This window comes from Diplotaxodon limnothrissa, linkage group LG15, assembly GCF_057381915.1.
Source record: "Diplotaxodon limnothrissa isolate DT_005_m linkage group LG15, D_limnothrissa_male_GT1.1, whole genome shotgun sequence".
In the NCBI taxonomy this organism is placed as follows: Eukaryota; Metazoa; Chordata; class Actinopteri; order Cichliformes; family Cichlidae; genus Diplotaxodon; species Diplotaxodon limnothrissa.
In genome coordinates this window covers 22387470-22412795 of record NC_140610.1, presented here as the reverse complement: position 1 = coordinate 22412795, position 25326 = coordinate 22387470, and the positions used below count along the sequence as shown (strand labels likewise).

Here is a 25326-nt window from a genome sequence, read left to right as displayed (position 1 = left end):
TGAGGAAAGGTTTTAAAAATTTTATTAACTAGCACAAGGATGATATTTACAATGGCTTAAGGCTTGACAAATGGGGTGTGGGGTCTTGGCTAGGAGAGAGGAATAAAGCAAGGTGGCAGGTCCAAGAAAGCAACGGGAGCTGGGCTGGTGATTAGGTACGATATGGAAGAGAGGAGAGCAGTGTTAAAATCTTAGCCAATGAGGAGTTCTGGAGAGGGTGGGAACTATGAAAATCTTCGTCTTAATGTGCAGGTGGCTGATGTAAGTGTTGAAGGAGAGGGGGTGCGGTCCGGGTGGGTTTGGTGGTGTGTGTCGGCTGTCCTGAGCGGGGAAGGTTCCGTGGTAGTGTAAGGGCAGGAGGGCAGGCAGGTGAACCGGATTTCCAGGATGAGTTGTTCAGCGTTGTGGAATACCCAGGAGCAACTAGAACACAAGATCACAAGTAAGCAAAGCACTTGAGACTTACTGGCATGAAGTGTGAGGCCTGGTTACCAACATAGGGTAGTTGACAAACTGGCGAGGAAGCAGTGTCAGCGAGCAGCTTAAATCTCCAACCTAGTTGCCTGAATCAGCTCCAGGTGAGGGAGGCTGTAGGCCCTGCCCATGGGTGGATACCATGCTGGGACAGCATCATAATTTCTATTTCTATTTATGATCCACTTTAATCTGTGAATACAACCAACGTCCTGATCTGTGACCTTCTTTATAACCAGAGAACAGTCTGCAGAAAGACTCAGTCTGTTAGATTCAGGTTTAACTTCTTTAATCTGCCCACGTTCAAAGAGTGCTACTGAGCTGACTGTATCACTGAAGATTCAAGAACAGTTGGATGTTCCTCAGTTGAGAAAAAAAGAGAAATGTGAAACATCAAATGTTATGAATATGAGTGTTATGTTTATAATGTGAAGTTTATTTTGAATACAACACATTTAAATTTCAACTTTAGTTTCCAAGAATCACCTAAAGTCAAAAAGTTAAAAGCACATCCTCACTGCCTGTCTCTGTCTCTGTCTCTGTTCTTGCTCTCACGTTCACAAATGACACAGTCTCAGAGACGAAAGACTCTGGAAAGACTCATCCTGGACCAGCTCCGACCCATAGTCAGGCCACATCAGGATCCCCTTCAGTTTGCTTATCAGCCCCGCCTTGGATCTGAGGACGCCATCAACTACTTGCTCAATTGTGTCTACACCCATCTGGACCAGCCGGCGAGCACTGTGAGGGTCACGTTTTTTGACTTTTCCAGTGGATTCAACACCATCAGGCCAACCCTCCTGGGTGATAAGCTAACAGCGATGCAGATAGATGCCTCTGGATTGTTGATTACCTGACAGGAAGACCACAATATGTGCGTCTTCCACATTGTGTGTCTGACAAGGTCATCAGCAACACAGGGGCACCACAAGGGACTGTACTCTACCCCTTCCTCTTCACCCTCTACACCACAGACTTCAGCCACTGCACAGAGACCTGCCATCTTCAGAAGTTTTCTGATGACTCTGTGGTTGTTGGATGCATCAGCAGGGATGATGAGACAGAGTACCGGGCTGTGGTCGACTCCTTTGTCACGTGGTGCGAGCAGAATCATCTGCAGCTCAACGTGGCAAAGACCAAGGAACTGATCATGGATTTTAGGAAGACTAGGTAACCCTTGACCCCTGTTTCAATCCAGGGGGTCGATGTGGACATTGTGGAGGACTATAAATACCTTGGAGTACACATAGACAATAAACTGGACTAGGTTTAAAACACCATTGCACTTTACAGGAAGGGCCAGAGTCGTCTCTATTTTCTGAGGCAGCTGAGGTCCTACAACATCTGTCGGACAATGCTCAGTGCCATCCTCTATGCTGTTGCACGCTGGGGCATCAGGTGACGGGTCACAGATGCCAACAGACTCAATAAACTGACCAGCAAGGCCAGTAATGTTGTGGAGATGAAGCTGGAATCCCCCAACAATAGAATAGAGGAAGTTAAACGTGTGAAGACTGTTAGTGAGATAAGTCGTTGCATAAATCCAAGTCTCCTGTATGTTTGGTTTATTATTAGAAAACAGGTTCATGATGATGTTTTCCTGCACACATAAAAAGAGGTCAAGATTCAATCTCAAAATTTGATTTAACTGTTCACAATGAAACAGTAATACTGCAGCAGTGACTGCTGATAAGAGCACTAAATGAGATGTGTTAGTAGCTTGAGACCTGTTGGTTCCTCGTTGAACTCTAAAGTCTTTTATTTTTTGTTGATGTTGTTTTCTGAGAAGTGAAGCAGAAGTGCTTTGGTGAGAATGTGGGTACAGCAGCAGCAGAGCTCTGGAGGTTTCATGATGACCAGATGAACCTCTGACAGATGGTTAAGACACTGATGAGCGTGAGAATATACTATGTTGAGGTTTCACACATTTCGACATATATTAGATCATTTTATCTTGTTTTTAATGCTGTCTGAGTATAATTTCCAATCATATAACAGCTGAAATGTAAGGAGAGCCATTCATGCATTATTTAGAAAAGGGTTAGTACAAACAAAACTGTTCAAACCATTAATTAAATATTTAAAATTGAAGATGAAAGAACAGGAAGGATAACTGGAGAGAACATTAAATGCTTGCTGATACTGTGCTCTGAGGTCTCAGACAGGCCGCAAAAAATAAAATAAAAAAAACATACTATGTAATAAAACATCAGTTACTGTCACTGATGTCCTCTCCCAGCTCAATAACTAAGATAGAGCAGATATTTTCCATCATAAAAGATAAAATAGGGAATGTGCAGCACGTCACCAGTGCTAGCATTTAGGAAAAAGATAAGATAAGATAACCTTTATTAGTCCCACGCGTGGGAAATTTGTTTTGTTACAGCAGTGGACAGTGCAAAGTTACATAGAAAAATTAGAAGAAAAAGAACCCACTGGAATAAGATATCAATAAGATACTGTGCAGAACTGTACATAGTAGAATAAAATAAAATAAAATAAAATACTACATACAATAGAATAAAATAGAATACAAATGCTAAATACAATTGAGTATAATACAACGATGCCAGGAAAGAGTACTGCACAAAAACAACCAACAAAACCCATTAAATGTATGGGTGGTCCCATTGAACCTTTTCTTTCCTGTCTCTTTTTTTGTATGTATTTTTTGTGAAGGGGAAGTGGTTTGGTGAGGATATGCAGAGCTGTGCAGGTTTAACCCTCTAATGCTGACCACATGCACATCATGCACTTCTTCTTTCTGTGAACTTCTCATGAAGACAGCTGGTGACAAATGTCTGTTTGCTGTTATTTTTTCTTGAATTTACTGTCCTTAAGAATTTAAGAAAGGACCATAAAGTTTGGTGTACAATCAGCGATTAATCATAAATTAAAAATCAGAAAAGAAAACAGTTTACTTATACTTCACACTTACTGCTTACTACTAAATGTCAGCCTAATGAAAAGTCTAACATTTACACAGTTCTGTTTTTAGTGCAAATTGCTCCAGAATTAAACAGTTGTAGGGAGATCACTACTGTGATAGTTTTTAATGTTAATCTTAGTGCAGTGTTTCATTAATGTATTTATATGAACATGCAGAATATTTTCATTTATCTAACACTGTCATATGTGAGTCTGAATATTTGCTGTCACCTGCTAACCATGCTGTTCCATCACATACTTTGTCTGTGCATAGACCAAAGTGTACTTTAACCCATACATTTATTTCACTATATTGACTCCAATAATCACAGGATATCATTGAAAGCACTGCTGCAGTGTTGGTGTATTTATAGCAAAAAGTTTAGCATGCATTAAAAAGCTCAGATTCTTCTTACTGTACCATGAAGGTGGAAAGCAGGTCAGCACGGCATAGTAAGACACATCACCAGAGCCCTGAAATACTAACTACTATTTAAGGATTCTGGTTAACACAAAGTAGGCATGTGCAATCAGACATGTTATTTTCACTAGTACACTATTTGTAACTTTGTGTTTTGTGTTGGTTTAGTTTTTTGTTTACTTGTTTTTATATTCTACTTAAAAACGGTTTTGTAAATGACCTAAATCGATTTAAGAAACCTTAAGGTGAATTTTAATGTAATAATATTCATCGTAATAATGTTCACCTTGTTCAAAGTAATCCACTGAATCTATGAGCACATGCAGTGGTATGAAAAAGTAATCCTGCAGTCTTTGTATTCTCAAGTAAACATAATCACATAACTTGATGTTTGACTAATCTATCTATCTATCTATCTATCTATCTATCTATCTATCTATCTATCTATCTATCTATCTATCTATCTATCTATCTATCTATCTATCTATCTATCTATCTATCTATCTATCTATCTATCTATCTATCTAGTTAAAAAACTTAGCATGAGTAACATCCTATTTCTTTGGGTAATTGATGGTGGAGTAGAGGTTGTTGGGATCAGGGGAAATTCCAGCAGGTGAAGAGGAAGCTTTCACAGTGCTGTAGGTCACAGTGTCACCATCATCATCATCATGATCACCACGGGACTTTAAGAAAATAATACAAAAATGTCTTAAAGACATAACCTGACAGGAGCTTTGAAAATGGTGAAGTTATTACTAACACCATCTGTATGAATATCAAATTCTTACCCTGGATTTATTCTTGGACTTCTTGGTGAAACTGATGGAGACGTAGGAAACACCATCATCAGCATCAGCCTGCACAGTGAATACAACACAATGACTGCTCAGTAATATGTGGATTTATAATGAGTCTGTTTCACATCTGTTTAAGTTCAGCATCAGGTCCTCATCACATCACAGTTTCTGCTCTTCTCTGTTGAAACTAACTTTATTCTGGGAGTAGTGTGTGATCTCACCATGTCCTGACTGGATCCTGGACCAGACTGAGTATCTGCAGGGTTTAAGCTCAGTCCCTGAAAAAATACAGTTTTATTTTTAAAATCGGCTCAGTGTAAACAACAAATTTAATCTAAAGAATATTTAATCAATGAATTCAATGTATTTCCCAGTCCTTGTTTCTTCCTTTGAACCTTTGATACTTTATGTCACTGAACTAGCTGGGCCCACGCCCTCATTTTAGGTTTGACAGTGTTTTAGTGGTTTGGGGAAGGCCTCAAAGGGGACTGGCGGTGGCTGCCAGGGCTGGCAGATCCCAATGTACGAAACAGAAGTAAAGAAGTTAAAGAATTGAAAAGGAGAGGGAGGGTGGGGAACGTAAATGAGAACGAGCAGCCTGTAGAACTGGGGGAACCCATATATATACATGAGAACCAGAAGGAGCGTGTTGGGAGGCATGGTCCCACTCCTGAAATTCCAATATTTAATCTCCAATTATAGGCTCAGTCTGGTATGAAACTATAGAGTTAATAGATGATGATATAGATGACATGGCTGAATTTGAACTCACCGTGTTGTTGCCACATTGTGTTTTGTTTTCTGAAAAGAGAAAAAAAGATGAGTTTACTTATGAGTCAACTTATCATAAACTTTAATCTGTGAATGTTTTCACCTTTAATTTTCTTCCATCTGATGATCACCACAACAATGATTAACAGTGTTACTAAACCCACAGGAATGATGATAAACCCTGACCAAACTGGAGAGATTATTAAACATGTTAAACATTGAATTTTTCCACACATAGTAAACTTGTTGTCTAAGAACCAGACAACCAAAAAGAGGGATTCAGTTTCTACCTCCTGATGTCTTTACTTCCTCTCTTGTTGTCCATATGTTTGTTATTTTCATGGCTACTTTAATTGTTGATGTTGTGGATTTTGTTGTCGATGATGTTTTTGACACTGACAGTAAGAAAAGACTTGAAAGTAAGTGAACAACAACAGAGAGGAAACAGTGGTGAGATGTTTAACAGTCTAACAAGTCTCATTTTTGATGATGCCTCATGTCTGAGGATATGTTCTCTTTATCTTCATACAGACACTCAACTGTGAGTCTACAGTGTTCATATGTCAACACAGAGCTGTTCAAGATGCTTTATCATTGTTCTCATGTACACACACTGGTGAAGATGGAGATATTGTAAGAGAAAAGCAACAATAGAAAAATGAACTTCATCGCTGTGATCATAATTATTGTGGTGTTTCAGTTTGTTGTTCTAACAGGACAGTTTGAGCTGAAAACATTAAGATGTAAATACTCACTGTTAATAACAGACAGATCAATCACAAAGTCTGAACCTTCTTGTGATCCTGTTGCTGTTTTGAACTGTCTGCAGGTGTAAGGACCAACATCCTGATCTGTGACCTTCTTTATAACCAGAGAACAGTTTGCAGAAACACTCAGTCTGTCTGATTCAGGTTTGGCTTCTTTAATCTGCCCAAGTTCAAAGACTGTTACTGCTGGTGTTTTAGTTGAGTTACTGAAGAGCCAGGTAGTACTGTTACAGTTATGCTGACCTTGTATCACATTTTTACAAGGCAGAGTAACATCATGTCCACGTCCAGCAGTGACAGTTTGATTTTGCTCAGTTGTTCCTGTTGAGAAAAAGAGAGAGAGAGAGATGTGAAACATCAAATATGTTATGAATATGAGTGTTATGTTTATAACGTGAAGTTTATTTTAAATACAACACAAGTTTCAACTTTAGTTTCCAAGAATCAGCTCAAGTCAAAAAGTTAATCATGACTGTCTCAGTTAAAGGAAGAATAAATAACACTTGTGATCATAATGCAGTTTGTTAATTGAATGTGTTTCTATGTACACTTACCTTTAAACTGAAGCATCAGTACCAGTAATGAAGACATTTGAATCCATGTGAATGCAGCCATCGTGCTTCTCTGTCTCTCTCAGTCTCTGTTCTTGCTCTCAGAGATGAATACAGCGTCAACTTCCTGCTCACTTCCTCATAGTGACATCACTCCTTTACTCTCCTCTTACTGAATCTTTATGATACAGATCTGAACTCATCTGTATCTGTCTCTCTGTCTTAATGTAGATATAAAATTTGCTGAATCCTTTTTAACATTTAATAACTTTTGTTTTTAATCTCTTTTGCAAACTCCCCTGTTTTTCCTTTAAAGGACTGTTCAACAGTTTAAAATGTCTTGATCATTAAAAGAACACAGGAAGTTAAATGTGTGAAGACTGTTAGATGAGGTGAGTGTTTACATTAACGCAGCTCTTCTGTACATTGTGTTTCTTATTAGAAAATAGGTTTATGATGATGTTTGTCTGCACACATGAAATAGGGTGAAGACTCAAATTATTTACACACTAGAATCTGAGTCTTAATGATTGCAATGAAACATGCTAACACTGCCACAGTGAGCGCTGTTAGCAGCTTGATAAGAACACAGATCAGATGTGTTAGTGGTCTGAGACCTGTTTGTTCCTCTTTGAACCTCTGAAGTCATTCATTCTGAGAAGTGAAGGGGAAGTGTTTGGTGAGAATGTGGGTACAACAGCAGCAGAGCTCTGGAGGTTTCATGATGACCAGATGAACCTCTGACAGATAAATGGTTAACACATCGATGAACGTGACACTAAACTGTCTTTAGGATTCACAGCAGTTTCTACACACAGCAGGTCCTTATTTTTTTTTTAATGTTGTGTAAGTATAATTCAGAAGAATAATATTAACAATGAAAGCAGATGTTTGCACATGTTTGGAAATGTTATAATACAAGTTCAGTACAAACAGAGCTGTTCGAACCAGCAGAGTAAAAGTTTAATACTGAATATGAAAGAAGAGGAAGTCAAACTGGAGACAATAACAGACGGTAGATTGTACTGTGGTCTGTGGTGGAGGGATCAGGTGTGTGTGAGGTGTGAGATGGAGAGAGTTTAAAAACACACAAAGTTGTCCACAAACATATTTACATTTATTCTTATTATCGTGCAGCAAAAAAGCAAAAAGTTTTAATTTGGATCATTAGATCTGTTACTGTTATTAAATCCCATTAAAATTAACCTCAGGAATAAAAATAAAGTATGAAGACTAACAATCAAATAACACAAAATTTAAACAGCAATGAATAAGCTGTCATTTTTAACTCAGTGGGTAACCTTTAATAAAAATCATCAACAGCAAATTTAAACAAACAAAAGATTCAGTTTATCATAATTAAATAAAGGATAAATAATTGTTGTACGGTATTTTACTTGTTAGATCAATCTAAATGTACATGAAAAAGTTTTTAGCTAAATATGAGATAAAATCAAAATGTAATTTTTGTTTCCTTTATTTAAACCTGTCTTGTCCAACAACATTCACAATCAGAAACATGATCTGAATGCTCTGTTGTACCAACACATTTGCTTGCCAGGAGCTATATGAATTTTGTATAGGTTTCTTATCTTAGTCTTTCTTTTTATTCTACTTGATTTATTCATTTTCATTGTTATTCACATTAACTTATGTGTAATTGATCAATACCAGAGCTGACAGGTAGGGAGAGGTAAGAATGGGTAGAGAGGAGAAAGGGAAAAAAGAAAAACAGAGAAAAATTGAGAGAAGACAAAACCAAAAGGACACAGCACACATAGCTCAACTCAGCAGATCACCACCTGTTGCACCTGTAAGAAAAACATACAAAAAACAAACAGCACCTCAGAAAAATGCACAATCTTGCATGTCTGTGTTTATATGAAAGAGAAACACATAGTTTAGTTGGGCCCTCCACCCCAAGACTACTGCAGACCCAAGCCCACACGTCCAGATGACAACCGTGTGCTGACACAAGTAGAAGGAGAAACGAATGACAAGGGAGGCCCAGAAAGAGCTCCCATGGTGAACGTTTAAGAGCCAGAACCATCCAAGCATGAGCTCAGGACTGTTCTCATGGGCAATGACCAGAAGGGAGTGGAAGGGAGGAGCAACCCTCACCTTCTATAACCATGTCCCACAGTGGTCAAGGCTCAGCAAGTCTCAGACAAAGACCCAGTCACACACACAGACACACAGTGTTTTCAACAGCAATGGGCTAATTTATGTGATGAGATGATGTTTGAGTTGTTGATCAGTGGAGTCTGACAGAAGCAGAAGAGTCTCCAATATTTTCATAGTTCACTCCATCTTCACCCTCATCATTATGCTCCTGTGGAAAACAACACAACACACTTTAGATTCTCTCTGATATTGTCACGTCTGATGAGGCAGATGGCCTGAAGAGGAGAGAACGTGGACCCAAATGCAGACACAGAGATGCAGGAGAATGTTTAACAAAAAGCGAGCCTTTATTGTGGGCTGCAAAAAACACCAAAACAAAAGGCGATCAGAGACTGTGAAAAACTAACTAAAACCTGAACTGGGAAAAACTAGAAATAAATATAAAGAATCTAAACCTGAGAATAAAGCCTGAATATGAAACATGAAAATCTGAGACGAGGGCCAATGAAAACAGAAATAGCAGAAGGAGAAACACAGACGACCCAGCAACAAACAGAGGAACACAAAGGTAACGAAGGAATGAGACACAGGAGGAAAACACAGCTGGAGAAACCACACGCAACGAGACCCGGAAGAAGGAAAACGGAAAAAACTAAGACGGCACACAAGACTGTCAAAGTCAAACAAGAAGACACAGACTTTACACTGAAACAAGGAGACACGACTGACAGGGGACACAAAGGACACATGGATCACAGGAAGAGCGCAGAAACCAAGAGACTAAAAATTCTAAATAATAATGAAAACAAAGACTATTAATGATTAAAGGCACAAAACACTGGGTCCCCCCCACAGGACCGTGACAGATATTCATACTTTGTGATATTATTTTGCTCATTCGTCTGATGTTTTCACTCTCGTGATTTTTTTTAGATTCCTTATGATTACAGTTAAGTTTCAGTTGAACATGGTCAGCACAGTATATTCTTATCTTTCATTATTTTCTATCTTTGTATATCAACCGTGTCAAACAGGAACAGACACCACAAAGAGATTTTGCTCTATAAAGTTAGAGAGGACTATTGAGTGTTCAAACTCACATTATTTTTTTCCATCTGTGTTTTGCTTCCTGAAAATAATTTTAAAAATAATTAAAAAAAGAGTACAGTAAACAGTTAAACTCAAAGCTTTTTATGTATAAAAGTTTCATCTGTGAATGTTCTCACCTTTAGTTTTCATCCACATGTTGACTGTAACAGCAGATATTAAGAGAGCTGCTAAACCCACAGACACAATGATAATTCTCAACAAATACAGACAATCTGAAAATAATAAAAAAAATTTACTTTAACCTTTTGTTAAGTTCAAAAATAAAAAAGATTTTCAAATGTGAGAAAAGCAGTCAGTTTTCTAACAGTGGTGACGATTGAATGTGTTTTTGGACTGAGGACTTTTTAGCTGTAGTATTTATTCTAAATTCTAATTAAAGTATACTAAAAAAAAACCAAGAACAAAAAGTACAAAAATCAGCTAACACTCACTAATCTTTCTTATTATCAATACAAGTTTCAAATAATTTAGAATGTTTTTGTTAAAGATTTGTAATACTGGAACCCTGTAAACACCTCAAACCATTAAAGATTTTAAGTTGTTAAATGTTAAATAAACGTTCAGCAGCACTATCCCCCTGCTGAACGAGCTGAATACTTTCTTTGCTCGCTTTGAAGTCCGAAACAGCACCACTGCACAGAAGACCCCACCCCCTCCTGGTGACCAGGTGATGACTCTGTCCCCGGACAGCGTGAGGAGATCCCTCAGCAGGATCAATGCACGTAAAGCTCCGGGTCCTGACAACATTCCTGGTCGTGTACTGAGAGACTGTGCAGTGGAACTCACTGATGTCTTCACAGACATCTTCAACATATCACTCATCCAGGCTGTCGTCCCCACATGTTTTAAAGCCACCACAATCATTCCGGTTCCAAAAAAGTCATCTCCCTCCTGCTTTAATGACTACCGTCCTGTTGCACTTACTCCCATCCTGATGAAGTGCTTCGAACGACTAGTCATGAAACACATCAAGACTGTCCTGCCCCCTCCCTGGATCCCTTCCAGTTTGCGTATCGGCCCAACCGCTCAACCGATGATGCCATCTCCACTGCACTCCACTCGGCACTCACACACCTGGACAAAAAAGACTCATATGTTCGAATGCTGTTCATAGATTTCAGTTCAGCATTCAACACTATAATCCCCCAACAGCTCATTCAAAAACTGGTCCAGCTGGGGCTCAACACCTCACTGTGCAACTGGCTGTTGGATTTCCTCACCGGAAGACCTCAAGCAGTACGGGTTGGCAGTAATACATCCAGCACCATCATTTTAAACACGGGGGCCCCGCAGGGATGTGTGCTGAGCCCCCTCCTCTTCACTCTGCTGACCCATGACTGCACTCCATCATATAGCTCCAACCTCTTCATCAAGTTTGCGGACGACACAACGGTGGTGGGTCTCATTAGCAACAGGGATGAGACCGACTACAGAAGTGAGGTGAGACGCCTGGCCACGTGGTGTGCTGACAACAATCTCTCTCTGAATGTGGAGAAGACAAAGGAGATTGTTGTGGACTTCAGGAGAAGGCACACCCAACATGCTCCTCTGACCATTGACGGAGCGTCTGTGGAGAGAGTGAGCAGCACCAAGTTCTTGGGTGTGCACATCACAGAGGATCTCTCCTGGACGTACAACACCACAGCACTGGCCAAGAAATCACAGCAGCGTCTCTTCTTTCTCCGCAAACTAAGAAGAGCAGGAGCACCAGCCCCCATCATGTACACTTTCTACAGAGGCACCATCGAGAGCATCCTGTCGAGCTGCATCACTGTGTGGTTTGGAGCCTGCAATGCGTCCTGTCATAGAACCCTCCAACGCATAGTGAGAGCTGCAGAGAGGATCATTGGTGTCTCTCTCCCCTCCCTCCAGGACATTTACAGCACCCGTCACACTAAAAAAGCCCTTTGCATAGCGGCTGATCCCACGCACCCAATGCAAAGCTTCTTCAAGCTGCTGCCGTCAGGGAGGAGACTGCGGAGTCTCCAGGCCAGGACCAGCAGACTGAAGGACAGCTTCATCCATCAGGCTGTCAGGAAGCTTAACTCCCTCCCGATTCTGCCCCCTCTCCCCTCCACAGTCTCACTGAACTCTGTCACACACACACACACACACACACACACACACACACACACACACACACACACACACACACACACACACTCTCTGACTCACTCACTGGCCTGCACCAGTTACCAGTCACTTTGTGGAGCATTGGACTGCCATCACCTCATAAGACTTTGTTGTTATACTATCTCTTACCGTATATTACTAAATCTCCATTTGCACTATTTGCCTATTTGCACTACTCTGCCTGGTTTACACTCAATGTCATTTACCCTTACCTGAATATTGTATATTGTATATTGCATAGATTTTTTTTTGTTATACGTAAAATTGTATTGTATTTATTAAAATTTTTACTTTTTAATTATTTTATTTGCATTTTTTAATCACTAGGGTTTGAGAGTAACGAAATTTCTATTCTCTGTATGTCCTGTACATGTGGCAGAATTGACAAATAAAGTTGACTTGACTTGACTTGACTTGAAACTGAACCAAAGAAACTCTCCATCAAAACCACAGAGTCAATCTGGAGACTTTAGGCTTGAGTAAATGATTCAGTCTCTACCTGCTGATGGAGTATTTGACGCTATTGTCACCGTTCCTTCTGATGTTGTTACTTCTTCTTTCATTGTCCACATGTTTGTTACTTTTAATGTGGGTTTAATTGGGGATTTTGTTGATTTTGTTGTCGTTGTTACATCTTCACCTAAAGAAATACAATAACAACATTAAAGATGCTGACAGTAAGAAAAGACTTGAAAGTAAGTGAACAGCAACAGAGAGGGAACAGTGGTGAGATGTTTAACAGTCTAACAAGTCTCATTTTTGATGATGCCTCATGTCTGAGGATATGTTCTCTTTATCTTCATACAGACACTCAACTGTGAGTCTACAGTGTTCATATGTCAACACAGAGCTGTTCAAGATGCTTTATCATTGTTCTCATGTACACACACTGGTGAAGATGGAGATATTGTAAGAGAAAAGCAACAATAGAAAAATGAACTTCATCACTGTGATCATAATTATTGTGGTGTTTCAGTTTGTTGTTCTAACAGGACAGTTTGAGCTGAAAACATTAAGATGTAAATACTCACTGTTAATAACAGACAGATCAATCATAAAGTCTGGACCTTCTTGTGATCCTGTTGCTGTTTTGTACTGTCTGCAGGTAAAACGACCAACATCCTGATCTGTGACCTTCTTTATAACCAGAGAACAGTTTGCAGAAACACTCAGTCTGTCTGATTCAGGTTTGGCTTCTTTAATCTGCCCAAACTCAAAGAGTTCTACTGAGCTGCTTGAATCACTGAAGATCCAGGTAGTACTGATACAGTTATGCTGACCTTGTATCACATTTTTACAAGGCAGAGTAACATCATGTCCACGTCCAGCTGTGACAGTTTGATTTTGCTCAGTTGTTCCTGTTGAAAAAAAAAGAGAGAGAGAGAGATGTGAAACATCAAATATGTTATGAATATGAGTGTTATGTTTATAATGTGAAGTTTATTTTAAATACAACACAAGTTTCAACTTTAGTTTCCAAGAGTCAGCTCAAGTCAAAAAGTTAATCATGACTGTCTCAGTTAAAGGAAGAATAAATAACACTGTAGGGGTGGCTGTAGCTCAGGTGGCAGAGCAGGTCAGCCACTAATCAGAAGGTCAGTGGTTCGATCCCAGGCTGCCTCCTGGCTGCATGCTAAATATCCTTGGGCAAGATACTAACCCCATGTTTGCCTAGTGGTGGTGGTCAGAGGGCCCAGTGGCGCCAGTGTCCGGCAGCCTCGCCTCTGTCAGTGCGCCCCAGGGCAGCTGTGGCTACAATGTAGCTTGCCATCGTCAGTGTGTGAATGTGTGTGTGAATGGGTGAATGACTGAATGTAGTGTGAAGCGCTTTGGGGTCCTTAGGGACTAGAAAAGCGCTATACAAATGCAGGCCATTTACCATTGTGATAATAATGCAGTGTATTAATTGAATGTGTTTCTATGTACACTTACCTTTAAACTGAAGCATCAGAATCAGTAATGAAGACATTTGAATCCATGTGAATGCAGCCATCGTGCTTCTCTGTCTCTCTCAGTCTCTGTTCTTGCTCTCAGAGATGAACACAGCATCAACTTCCTGCTCACTTCCTCATAGTGACATCACTCCTTTACTCTCCTCTTACTGAATCTGTATGATACAGATCTGAACTCATCTGTATCTGCCCCTCTGTCTTAATGTAGATATAAAATTTGCTGAATCCTTTTTAACATTTAATAACTTTTGTTTTTAATCTCTTTTGCAAACTCCCCTGTTTTTCCTTTAAAGGACTGTTCAACAGTTTAAACTGTCTTGATCATTAAAAGAACACAGGAAGTTAAATGTGTGAAGACTGTTAGATGAGGTGAGTGTTTACATTAACGCAGCTCTTCTGTACATTGTGTTTCTTATTAGAAAATAGGTTTATGATGATGTTTGTCTGCACACATGAAATAGGGTGAAGACTCAAATTATTTACACACTAGAATCTGAGTCTTAATGATTGCAATGAAACATGCTAACACTGCCACAGTGAGCGCTGTTAGCAGCTTGATAAGAACACAGATCAGATGTGTTAGTGGTCTGTGACCTGTTTGTTCCTCTTTGAACCTCTGAAGTCATTCATTCTGAGAAGTGAAGGGGAAGTGTTTGGTGAGAATGTGGGTACAACAGCAGCAGAGCTCTGGAGGTTTCATGATGACCAGATGAACCTCTGACAGATAAATGGTTAACACATCGATGAACGTGACACTAAACTGTCTTTAGGATTCACAGCAGTTTCTACACACAGCAGGTCCATATTATTTTTTTAATGTTGTGTAAGTATAATTCAGAAGAATAATATTAACAATGAAAGCAGATGTTTGCACATGTTTGGAAATGTTATAATACAAGTTCAGTACAAACAGAGCTGTTCGAACCAGCAGAGTAAAAGTTTAATACTGAATATGAAAGAAGAGGAAGTCAAACTGGAGACAATAACAGACGGTAGATTGTACTGTGGTCTGTGGTGGAGGGATCAGGTGTGTGTGAGGTGTGAGATGGAGAGAGTTTAAAAACACACAAAGTTGTCCACAAACATATTTACATTTATTCTTATTATCGTGCAGCAAAAAAGCAAAAAGTTTTAATTTGGATCATTAGATCTGTTACTGTTATTAAATCCCATTAAAATTAACCTCAGGAATAAAAATAAAGTATGAAGACTAACAATCAAATAACACAAAATTTAAACAGCAATGAATAAGCTGTCATTTTTAACTCAGTGGGTAACCTTTAATAAAAATCATCAACAGCAAATTTAAACAAACAAAAGATTCAGTTTATCATAATTAAATAAAGGATAAATAATTGTTGTACGGTATTTTACTTGTTAGATCAATCTAAATGTACATGAAAAAGTTTTTAGCTAAATATGAGATAAAATCAAAATGTAATTTTTGTTTCCTTTATTTAAACCTGTCTTGTCCAACAGCATTCACAATCAGAAACATGATCTGAATGCTCTGTTGTACCAACACATTTGCTTGCCAGGAGCTATATGAATTTTGTATAGGTTTCTTATCTTAGTCTTTCTTTTTATTCTACTTGATTTATTCATTTTCATTGTTATTCACATTAACTTATGTGTAATTGATCAATACCAGAGCTGACAGGTAGGGAGAGGTAAGAATGGGTAGAGAGGAGAAAGGGAAAAAAGAAAAACAGAGAAAAATTGAGAGAAGACAAAACCAAAAGGACACAGCACACATAGCTCAACTCAGCAGATCACCACCTGTTGCACCTGTAAGAAAAACATACAAAAAACAAACAGCACCTCAGAAAAATGCACAATCTTGCATGTCTGTGTTTATATGAAAGAGAAACACATAGTTTAGTTGGGCCCTCCACCCCAAGACTACTGCAGACCCAAGCCCACACGTCCAGATGACAACCGTGTGCTGACACAAGTAGAAGGAGAAACGAATGACAAGGGAGGCCCAGAAAGAGCTCCCATGGTGAATGTTTAAGAGCCAGAACCATCCAAGCATGAGCTCAGGACTGTTCTCATGGGCAATGACCAGAAGGGAGTGGAAGGGAGGAGCAACCCTCACCTTCTATAACCATGTCCCACAGTGGTCAAGGCTCAGCAAGTCTCAGACAAAGACCCAGTCACACACACAGACACACAGTGTTTTCAACAGCAATGGGCTAATTTATGTGATGAGATGATGTTTGAGTTGTTGATCAGTGGAGTCTGACAGAAGCAGAAGAGTCTCCAATATTTTCATAGTTCACTCCATCTTCACCCTCATCATTATGCTCCTGTGGAAAACAACACAACACACTTTAGATTCTCTCTGATATTGTCACGTCTGATGAGGCAGATGGCCTGAAGAGGAGAGAACGTGGACCCAAATGCAGACACAGAGATGCAGGAGAATGTTTAACAAAAAGCGAGCCTTTATTGTGGGCTGCAAAAAACACCAAAACAAAAGGCGATCAGAGACTGTGAAAAACTAACTAAAACCTGAACTGGGAAAAACTAGAAATAAATATAAAGAATCTAAACCTGAGAATAAAGCCTGAATATGAAACATGAAAATCTGAGACAAGGGCCAATGAAAACAGAAATAGCAGAAGGAGAAACACAGACGACCCAGCAACAAACAGAGGAACACAAAGGTAATGAAGGAATGAGACACAGGAGGAAAACACAGCTGGAGAAACCACACGCAACGAGACCCGGAAGAAGGAAAACGGAAAAAACTAACACGGCACACAAGACTGTCAAAGTCAAACAAGAAGACACAGACTTTACGCTGAAACAAGGAGACACGACTGACAGGGGACACAAAGGACACATGGATCACAGGAAGAGCGCAGAAACCAAGAGACTAAAAATTCTAAATAATAATGAAAACAAAGACTATTAATGATTAAAGGCACAAAACACTGGGTCCCCCCCACAGGACCGTGACAGATATTCATACTTTGTGATATTATTTTGCTCATTTGTCTGATGTTTTCACTCTCGTGATTTTTTTTAGATTCCTTATGATTACAGTTAAGTTTCAGTTGAACATGGTCAGCACAGTATATTCTTATCTTTCATTATTTTCTATCTTTGTATATCAACCGTGTCAAACAGGAACAGACACCACAAAGAGATTTTGCTCTATAAAGTTAGAGAGGACTATTGAGTGTTCAAACTCACAGTGGTTTTCTCCAACTGTGTTTTGCTTACTGAAAAGACAAAATAATTAAAACAAGAGTACAGTAAACAGTTAAACTCAAAGCTTTTTATGTATAAAAGTTTCATCTGTGAATGTTCTCACCTTTAGTTTTCATCCACATGTTGACTGTAACAGCAGATATTAAGAGAGCTGCTAAACCCACAGACACGATGATGCATCTCAACAAATACAGAAAATCTGAAAAGACAGAAACAATTTTGATCACCACAACAGTTATTAAGAGCACCGCTAAACCCACAGAAATGATGATAAACCCTGAGGGAACTGGAGAGATTATTAAAACATGATAAACATGAACATGAATTTCTCAATACATAGAGCCAAGTCTCACTCTGACACCCACACTTTAAAAGAAGAGAGATTCAGTCTCTACCTCCTGATTGACTATTTGATGGTGCTGTCAGTGTCCCCTCTGATGGTTTTATTTCATCTTTTCTTGTCCACATGTTTGTTATTGTTGATGTTAATTTAATTGGTGATTTTGCTGATTTTGTCGTTTTCACATCTTCACCTAAAGAAAAACAATAACAACATTAAAGACACTGACAGTAAGAAGAGACTTGAAAGTAAGTGAACAACAACAGAGAGGAAACAGTGGTGAGATGTTTAACAGTCTAACAAGTCTCATTTTTGATGATGTCTGAGGATATGTTCTCTTTATCTTCATACAGACACTCAACTGTGAGTCTACAGTGTTCATATGTCAACACAGAGCTGTTCAAGATGCTTTATCTGTCACGGTTTGCCGGGGCAAGCCGTGTGAATAATAATGGATCCAAACTGCAGGCTGCGGAATACGAACGTGACTTGCAGGGAGAATGACCAGAGAATCAACACAGAAGGGTGGAAGGGAAATAACACAGACGAATCAGCAATTACTATGACAGAAGACACAACTTAAATACACTCAGAGAACACAGGGAGATTACATACAGGTGGGAACACAGCTGGGAGTGATTAACATGACGAGACTAGGGAGGCAAACTGAAAACACTCACATAAGACACAGACCTTCACAATAAAACAGGAACTTACACAAGAAAAGACACAAACTAAGAAACACGGACTAGATACAGTAACACACGGGCAGAACAGAACAACAACAACAATCTTTATTTATAGAGCACATTTAAAAGCCAAGGGCATGCCAAAGTGCTTTACATAAAAGAATAAAACAATAAAACAATTAACATTATAACATCAGAGTCATATAAGTGTGGAATTATGTTCACAGGTAAAAACCACTAATAAGAGTAAACTATAGCACATAGCTATAGCAAAGTAAAGCTGTACCATCAAACACAGTGATAGAGAACATAGACAACGCAAGACAACGCAAGACAACGCAAGACAAACAGAAAAATTAATAGAATAACTCACTGCAAACAAGGCCAGGATTTAACTGGTAGAAAAAGCTAGTTCAAACAGGTAAGTTTTAAGCCGTGATTTAAAAGATTGAATAGAATCAGACGCCCGGATGCCAATCGGGAGATTGTTCCACAGCTCAGGTGCAGCTAGAGCAAACGCTCGATCACCTCTAGACTTCAAACTAGATCTGGGCTGAACCAACAATAACTGTGAGGATGATCTTAAAGCCCTCGCAGGAGCATATGAGTTTAAGAGTTCCTTAAGATAGCTTGGTCCTGTGTTATTAGTAATTTTAAAAGTAAGCAACAGAATTTTAAATTGAATACGAAATTTCACAGGCAACCAGTGCAGATCAGCAAGGACGGGAGTGATGTGAGCAAACTTCTTAGTTTTAGTTAGAATGCGTGCAGCGGCATTCTGGACTGTCTGTAATCTATGTAGAAGGGTAGAGTGGAGACCAAAATAAAGTGAATTACAATAATCTAACCTTGACGTTACAAAGGCATGGATGAGCTTTTCCAGGTCATTGTGCGGGATATAGTGTTTGGCCTTAGAAATAAGGCGAAGTTGGTAAAAACTGGATCTGACGACAGCAGACACTTGTTTATCAAGTTTAAATGAGCTATCAAGTAGCACACCCAGATTCCTAACAGTGTCAGAGAAAGAGCTAGTGAGAAAACCAAAGGCATCACGAAGTTTGGCACGGAGAGCGTCACTACCAAAGATCATAATTTCAGTTTTCTTATCAGATAAGAGTATTTGCCAGAAGCCATTGCTTGACCTCACACATGCACTCTCGAAAGCTACTCAAGGACAGAGCTAGATCATCATTTAACTCAAAATAGATCTGGATGTCATCGGCATAATAATGAAAAGCAATGTGGTATTTCTCAAAGATAGCACTTAAAGGAAGCATATATAATGAGAACAGGGTAGGGCCTAACACAGATCCCTGGGGGACACCACAGCAAACAGGTACAGCGGAAGAAGACGAGGTGGCCAAGTGAACCGAAGAGAGCCGATTGGAGAGGTAAGATTTAAACCAATCCAAGGCAGCGCCCTTGATGCCTACAGTGTGCTCTAGTCGGCCAACAGAGTAAACACTAACCAGAGAATTAACAGAACCACAATCACGAAGAGAAAACACAAAACGCTGGGTCAAAAGGACCCAGGATCATGACATTATCATTGTTCTCATGTACACACACTGGTGAAGATGGAGATATTGTAAGAGAAAAGCAACAATAGAAAAATGAACTTCATCACTGTGATCATAATTATTGTGGTGTTTCAGTTTGTTGTTCTAACAGGACAGTTTGAGCTGAAAACATTAAGATGTAAATACTCACTGTTAATAACAGACAGATCAATCATAAAGTCTGGACCTTCTTGTGATCCTGTTGCTGTTTTGTACTGTCTGCAGGTAAAACGACCAACATCCTGATCTGTGACCTTCTTTATAACCAGAGAACAGTTTGCAGAAAGACTCAGTCTGTCTGATTCAGGTTTGGCTTCTTTAATATGCCCAAACTCAAAGAGTGATACTGTGGTGCTTGAATCACTGAAGATCCAGGTAGTAGTGATACAGTTATGCTGACCTTGTATCACATTTTTACAAGGCAGAGTAACATCATGTCCACGTCCAGCTGTGACAGTTTGATTTTGTCCAGGTGTTGAGAAAAAGAGAGGGAGAGAAATGTGAAACATCAAATATGTTATGAATATGAGTGTTATGTTTATAACGTGACGTTTATTTTAAATACAACACAAGTTTCAACTTTAGTTTCCAAGAATCAGCTAAAGTCAAAAAGTTAATCATGACTGTCTCAGTTAAAGGAAGAATAAATAACACTTGTGATAATAATGCAGTTTATTAATTGAATGTGTTTCTATGCACACTTACCTTTAAACTGAAGCATCAGTATCAGTAATGAAGACATTTGAATCCATGTGAATGCAGCCATCGTGCTTCTCTGTCTCTCTCAGTCTCTGTTCTTGCTCTCAGAGATGAACACAGCGTCAACTTCCTGCTCACTTCCTCATAGTGACATCACTCCTTTTCTCTCCTCTTGCTGAATTATTTCAGTTCATAGATTTTAAGCATCCTCACCTCTCTCTCAATATGAAAGAAGTAAAAACCTTTTAAATATTTAAATATTCGTATTTTAATCCATTTTGCAAACTCACTTATAGTGCCTTTAATGGACTGTGCAACAATGGAAAATGATCAATAATGGAATAGAAGAAGTCAAATGTGTGAAAATAATTAGTTGAGATGTGTCTATTTTTGCAGCTTTTGTTGACGGTTTATTGTTTAAAATTGTGTTTATGGTGGTTCTTGTCCACATGTGAAAGAGATCAAAACTCTTCACACTATTGCAGATAATTTTGTATTATTTTTTCATTTTAATAACATTTGAAATCATATGGTAGGAACACCCTGCAATAGACTGGCAACATATTTATTAACATACAGTACAAGGAACACAGAGAGAAGTAGTTACAGAAAATATTGTAATCGTAATAAGGAGCATAACATGCTCCATATTACTGTCTGTAATTATCTTTTGAACTGAGCTCAAACCTCAAGAAGTACAAAAGAGGAGAGATAAAAATTCAAATACACAGATGACACAATTAAAACAACCAGTGATTTTGATCTGTCTGTTGCATTTAATTGTAATAGTAAAAATCTGAAACTGCATCTTTAAGAAAAATGAAGAAAAAAAAGTGTGAGTCTTAATCCGTGCTCACCTATTCTCAATGCAGTTGTAGTTTCATAATAATTTCAGTTTGCAGCATTCAATTTTTGGAACCAAGCTCAATTTTCTTCCAAGATTTTTGGGACCAGATAAAAAGATGTGACCACTGACCACTAATGCATTTGACAACAAGTGCGCTCGAAGCTCAATATCAAAGAAGTAAATTATCAAACAAGTAAGTGACTGAGACAGGACTCATTGCTAACACATACTTAGATCACGCCTGATTCTTCTGGCTTTACTACGGCACAAGACACTTTAACACCCCACACACACAATGTACATTCTCATATTTTGAACTGTAAATTTCCACATTGTTTTATTTTATTTTTTTTATATAATGTATATAATTCACTTGCTTACTGCACACAATGTCCTCTTTGTATATATTCACTCACTGTATATAATGTTCTCTCATAGTTTATTATTAGAAAACAGGTTCATAACTATGTTTTCCTGAACACATGATAAGAGGTTAAGATTCAACCTCTACTCACCTGAATTTGATCCAAGTTTTTACGATTAAACATGATGATACTGCAGCAGTAAACACTATTAGCAGCTACAAAAGAAAACTAAATGAGATGTGTTAGTGGTTTGAGACCTGTTGGTTCTCATTGCACCTCTTTTTGTTTTCTGAGAAGTGAAGGGGAAGTGCTTTGGTGAGAATGTGGGTACAACAGCAACAGAGCTCTGAAGGTTTCATGATGACCAGATGAACTTCTGACAGATAAATGGTTAACACAAAAAAATAAATGCTAGCTGCTACTTTAGTCTTAGGTGTCAGGAGACAGAGCAAAACGTGCAATAAAAAAAACATAATATGTAGTATAACATTAGTTACTGTCACTGATGTCTTCCCCCTGCTCAGTAACTGATAGAGCACATATTATCCATCATAAAAGAAAAAATAGGGAATGGGCAGCACAGGTCACCGGTGCTAGCAATTGGGAAAAAAACAAAAAACATATTAACAATTATTGGTGGTCTCACTCCACCTTTTCTTTCCTTTCTCTCCCCCCCCCCCCCCCCCCTTTTTTTTTTTTTAAAGTAATTATTTGTGAAAGGGAAGTAGTTTGGTGAGGATATGCAGAGCTGTGGAGGTTTAACCCTCTAAAGCTGACCACATACATATCACACACAAAGTTCTTCTTCCTGTGAACGTCTCATGAAGACAGCTGGTGACAAATGTCTGTTGTTTTTGTGCAATTCACTGTCCTTAAGAATTTAAGAAACTGGGAGAAAAGATCCATAAAATTTGGTTAAACTATCCCTACTGTGATAGTTTTAAATATTAATTAAAAACTATCTTAATCTATAAAACTATAGATTTAATTATATTAAACTATATTAATCTCAAAGTAGTGCAGTGTTTCGTTATATTTGTTTATATGAATATGCACACTGTAAAAACTGTGACTAGAGGTTACTTAAAAAAGTTATGGCAACAAAGTGACACTTGAAATAATTAAGTAGATTTTAATTTCAAAAGATTTATGTGAAATGTAGAGAAAATGTTAATTAAATTCAAATAGAAAACAAAAGTAGATATTAATAGAATTAAACTGTAAATATGTGTTGGATTTAGGGTCAAAATCTCAAACTGAAGGTTGAAATTGCCCAACTTTACCAAAAAAAATAATTGATATGAAATAAGTCTCTGAGAAAAATTACTTTGAATTTACTAACTATCTGGCAAAGGTTTAGTAAAAACTTCCTAAAATATCCATTACAAAGAAATGAAATCTTCTTGTTTTTTCAGTAAAACTCAAATTGGATTCAATAATTTTCCAAATAAACCTTAAAAATAATGACTGAATAATAAGAGAAAATGAAATGAATTTTACTTATTTTCTGAGTAAAATGAATCAATTTCACAAAGAAAACATCAAAACAGTAATTTGTTTTATTGTGGAAAATAAAACACAGTAATTTATAATATAACATTTTTCTGCTCGTATACACTGAATTCTCATCAACAATCTCCTGATCTCCTAAATACATTCCTCTGCTGTAAATTTGTTTTAGTGTCATAAACAGTTTATCACACAGCTTTGTGTACAGAGCAACAGCAACATAAACTGCATGAATGTAAACCAGTTTTGTAAAAAAGAAATTAATCTTTAGACTGTAATATCAACATGAACCTGAAATTTGAATATCCTTTACCGTTTCCTTTATCTCTGTTACTTATTTATGATTGACAAACAAAAACTTTAGTTTGTCAATCTTTTGTTAAATTGAATCACTCAATATAACTGTAGAACAAAGGTTTTTCACTCATGTACATGGAATATCAATAATGTAAATCAACCTTTTATCCCAATTTGGATGTTTAACCTGAGAAAATCTAAGACACATGTAAGAGGAAGTAACATTTCTACAGCTACAGGACTGCACTTCTGTTAAATTTTAAAGTTGTTTTAAACCAATGTTTTATAGTAACATACACTATAAACAAAGAAAAGCTTCACTAGTGATTCCTCCAATTTGCTGCCTTTCAAACAGAATATTCCTAAGAAACTTGTAGGTAATAAAAAACAAAATTAAAATGAAGAGCACAAATACAGCCTGACACATTGCAGGTCATTTGGGTAAGATATGAATAAGATGAAATTAACTTAAAAACTGAAAAGATAGCTGCATCTAACAAAGACAAACCAAAGGTTTTCAGTGAGCTTACTTCCCTTTCATTCTTTCAGAGTCCTCGTTTAAGCCAATAACTTGTTCTTGAGGCTGTTCACTTTTGGTGAGAGCTTAGCACAATCCAGTTCAAGGAAAAGTTTCTGGAATACTTCCAAGGTGTATTTTAGCTCTTTGGGATAGGCAAGATCGACTGCATATGTCAATCCAACCAGCATTGCGCATGCTCTTGGAAAATTGCCCAGAGCAGGCATAACTCTCACACCCTCCAGCACAATGCCAATGTCATCCTCCTCAGATCCAACAGCCTTGATTTTGTAGATTTTCATCCTCTGTTCAGAAAGATCTTGTGACACACCATCCTCATCAGCATCCTGAAACAACAAACACATGGGTTTTCTGACTGTAGTTGCACACATGAAATATTTCCTGGACACATCCTGTAGCTGAATGACAAATAAAACATGATAATGCCTCAAATTATTTGAAACTTGACAAACACATATGAATAACAAAAACAGAATAATGTTTCTACTTCAACACTTACACTGTACTCTTTGATCAGTTGATCAATGGACTCCCCAAGGTACACCATCAAGCACTGAATAACCAGATTTCTGGTTATGTTATTGCTAGGATTGCTTGGTGACTGAAAATGAGCAAGAATTCCAAAAATTACCATCAGATAAGTGACCATTTATTAAGACAAAACTGTGAGAATTGGCAGTATTAAAAAAAACTGTTAAATATCAAATTATCATCACATGGAGCATTATGTGCGATAATTAGCTGATGTTAATGCACATGCCTGGGTGCTGACAGTCAACACAAAGGTATTGTCAACATGCTTGTAAGCTTCAATCTTTAAATGTGTCGTTTTAGTAAATTACATTAATTTAGTCATTTAGTTTTTTTTATCTAATTTAGTTTATGTTCGTCAGAAAGGGTTTTTCCTTCTTGGGACAAAACAAAAACCCAGCAATACCTGTACTTGTGTTTTTTTGTTTGTTTTTTGTTTGTTTTTTTTTTACTAAGGAATAGACATGTATTTAAAATACAATTAAAACATGAAACCCATAATTGTGTTGTTAATTATATCAGTGACGTCCTGGCGTCCTCTTGCACTGACAAAAACATGCAAACAAATTAGTGGAGCTGTGCACCATGCAAATGAAATTTGACAAAAAAATTCTTTAAATAAAATTCCAAGCTGAAATGTCTGTGGGAAAATACCTTGGCTATGATAGCCTGCAACTTCAATCCCATGCTGATCAGGTGAAT

The 25326-nt window shown here is 38.0% G+C and overlaps 2 protein-coding genes across 2 annotated transcripts; both read right to left on the bottom strand.

The window, feature by feature from the left end:
* Positions 1-4377: 4377 nt before the first annotated feature.
* LOC146617505 (uncharacterized) lies at positions 4378-6731 on the bottom strand. The gene is made up of 6 exons (XM_085373469.1): positions 6716-6731; positions 6150-6482; positions 5498-5584; positions 5396-5424; positions 4615-4683; positions 4378-4509 (listed from the first exon to the last, which is right to left on the bottom strand). The coding sequence occupies exons 1-6, from the start codon at positions 6729-6731 to the stop codon at positions 4378-4380; spliced, it is 666 nt and encodes a 221-aa protein (XP_085229595.1).
* A 10602-nt stretch (positions 6732-17333) lies between these two features.
* LOC146617504 (uncharacterized) lies at positions 17334-20604 on the bottom strand. Its single transcript, XM_085373468.1, has 6 exons — positions 20544-20604; positions 20004-20286; positions 19128-19223; positions 17892-17986; positions 17646-17783; positions 17334-17449 (listed from the first exon to the last, which is right to left on the bottom strand). The coding sequence occupies exons 1-6, from the start codon at positions 20602-20604 to the stop codon at positions 17334-17336; spliced, it is 789 nt and encodes a 262-aa protein (XP_085229594.1).
* Between the last annotated feature and the right edge of the window lie 4722 nt (positions 20605-25326).

Bases quoted from the DNA above. Each gene is read 5' to 3' on its own strand.
- LOC146617505 (XM_085373469.1), bottom strand. The intron at 5,585-6,149 runs GTGAGTATTTAC...TAATCTCTCCAG, and splicing joins TGATCTGTCTGTTATTAACA to TTTGGTCAGGGTTTATCATC. The intron at 4,510-4,614 runs GTAAGAATTTGA...ATTTTCTTAAAG, and splicing joins AGTCCAAGAATAAATCCAGG to TCCCGTGGTGATCATGATGA.
- LOC146617504 (XM_085373468.1), bottom strand. From the start codon at position 20,604: ATGGCTGCATTCACATGGATTCAAATGTCTTCATTACTGATACTGATG. The intron at 20,287-20,543 runs GTAAGTGTGCAT...AAACTGTCACAG, and splicing joins ACTGATGCTTCAGTTTAAAG to CTGGACGTGGACATGATGTT. The intron at 19,224-20,003 runs GTCTGTTATTAA...TGCTGTCGTCAG, and splicing joins CCAGACTTTATGATTGATCT to ATCCAGTTTTTACCAACTTC.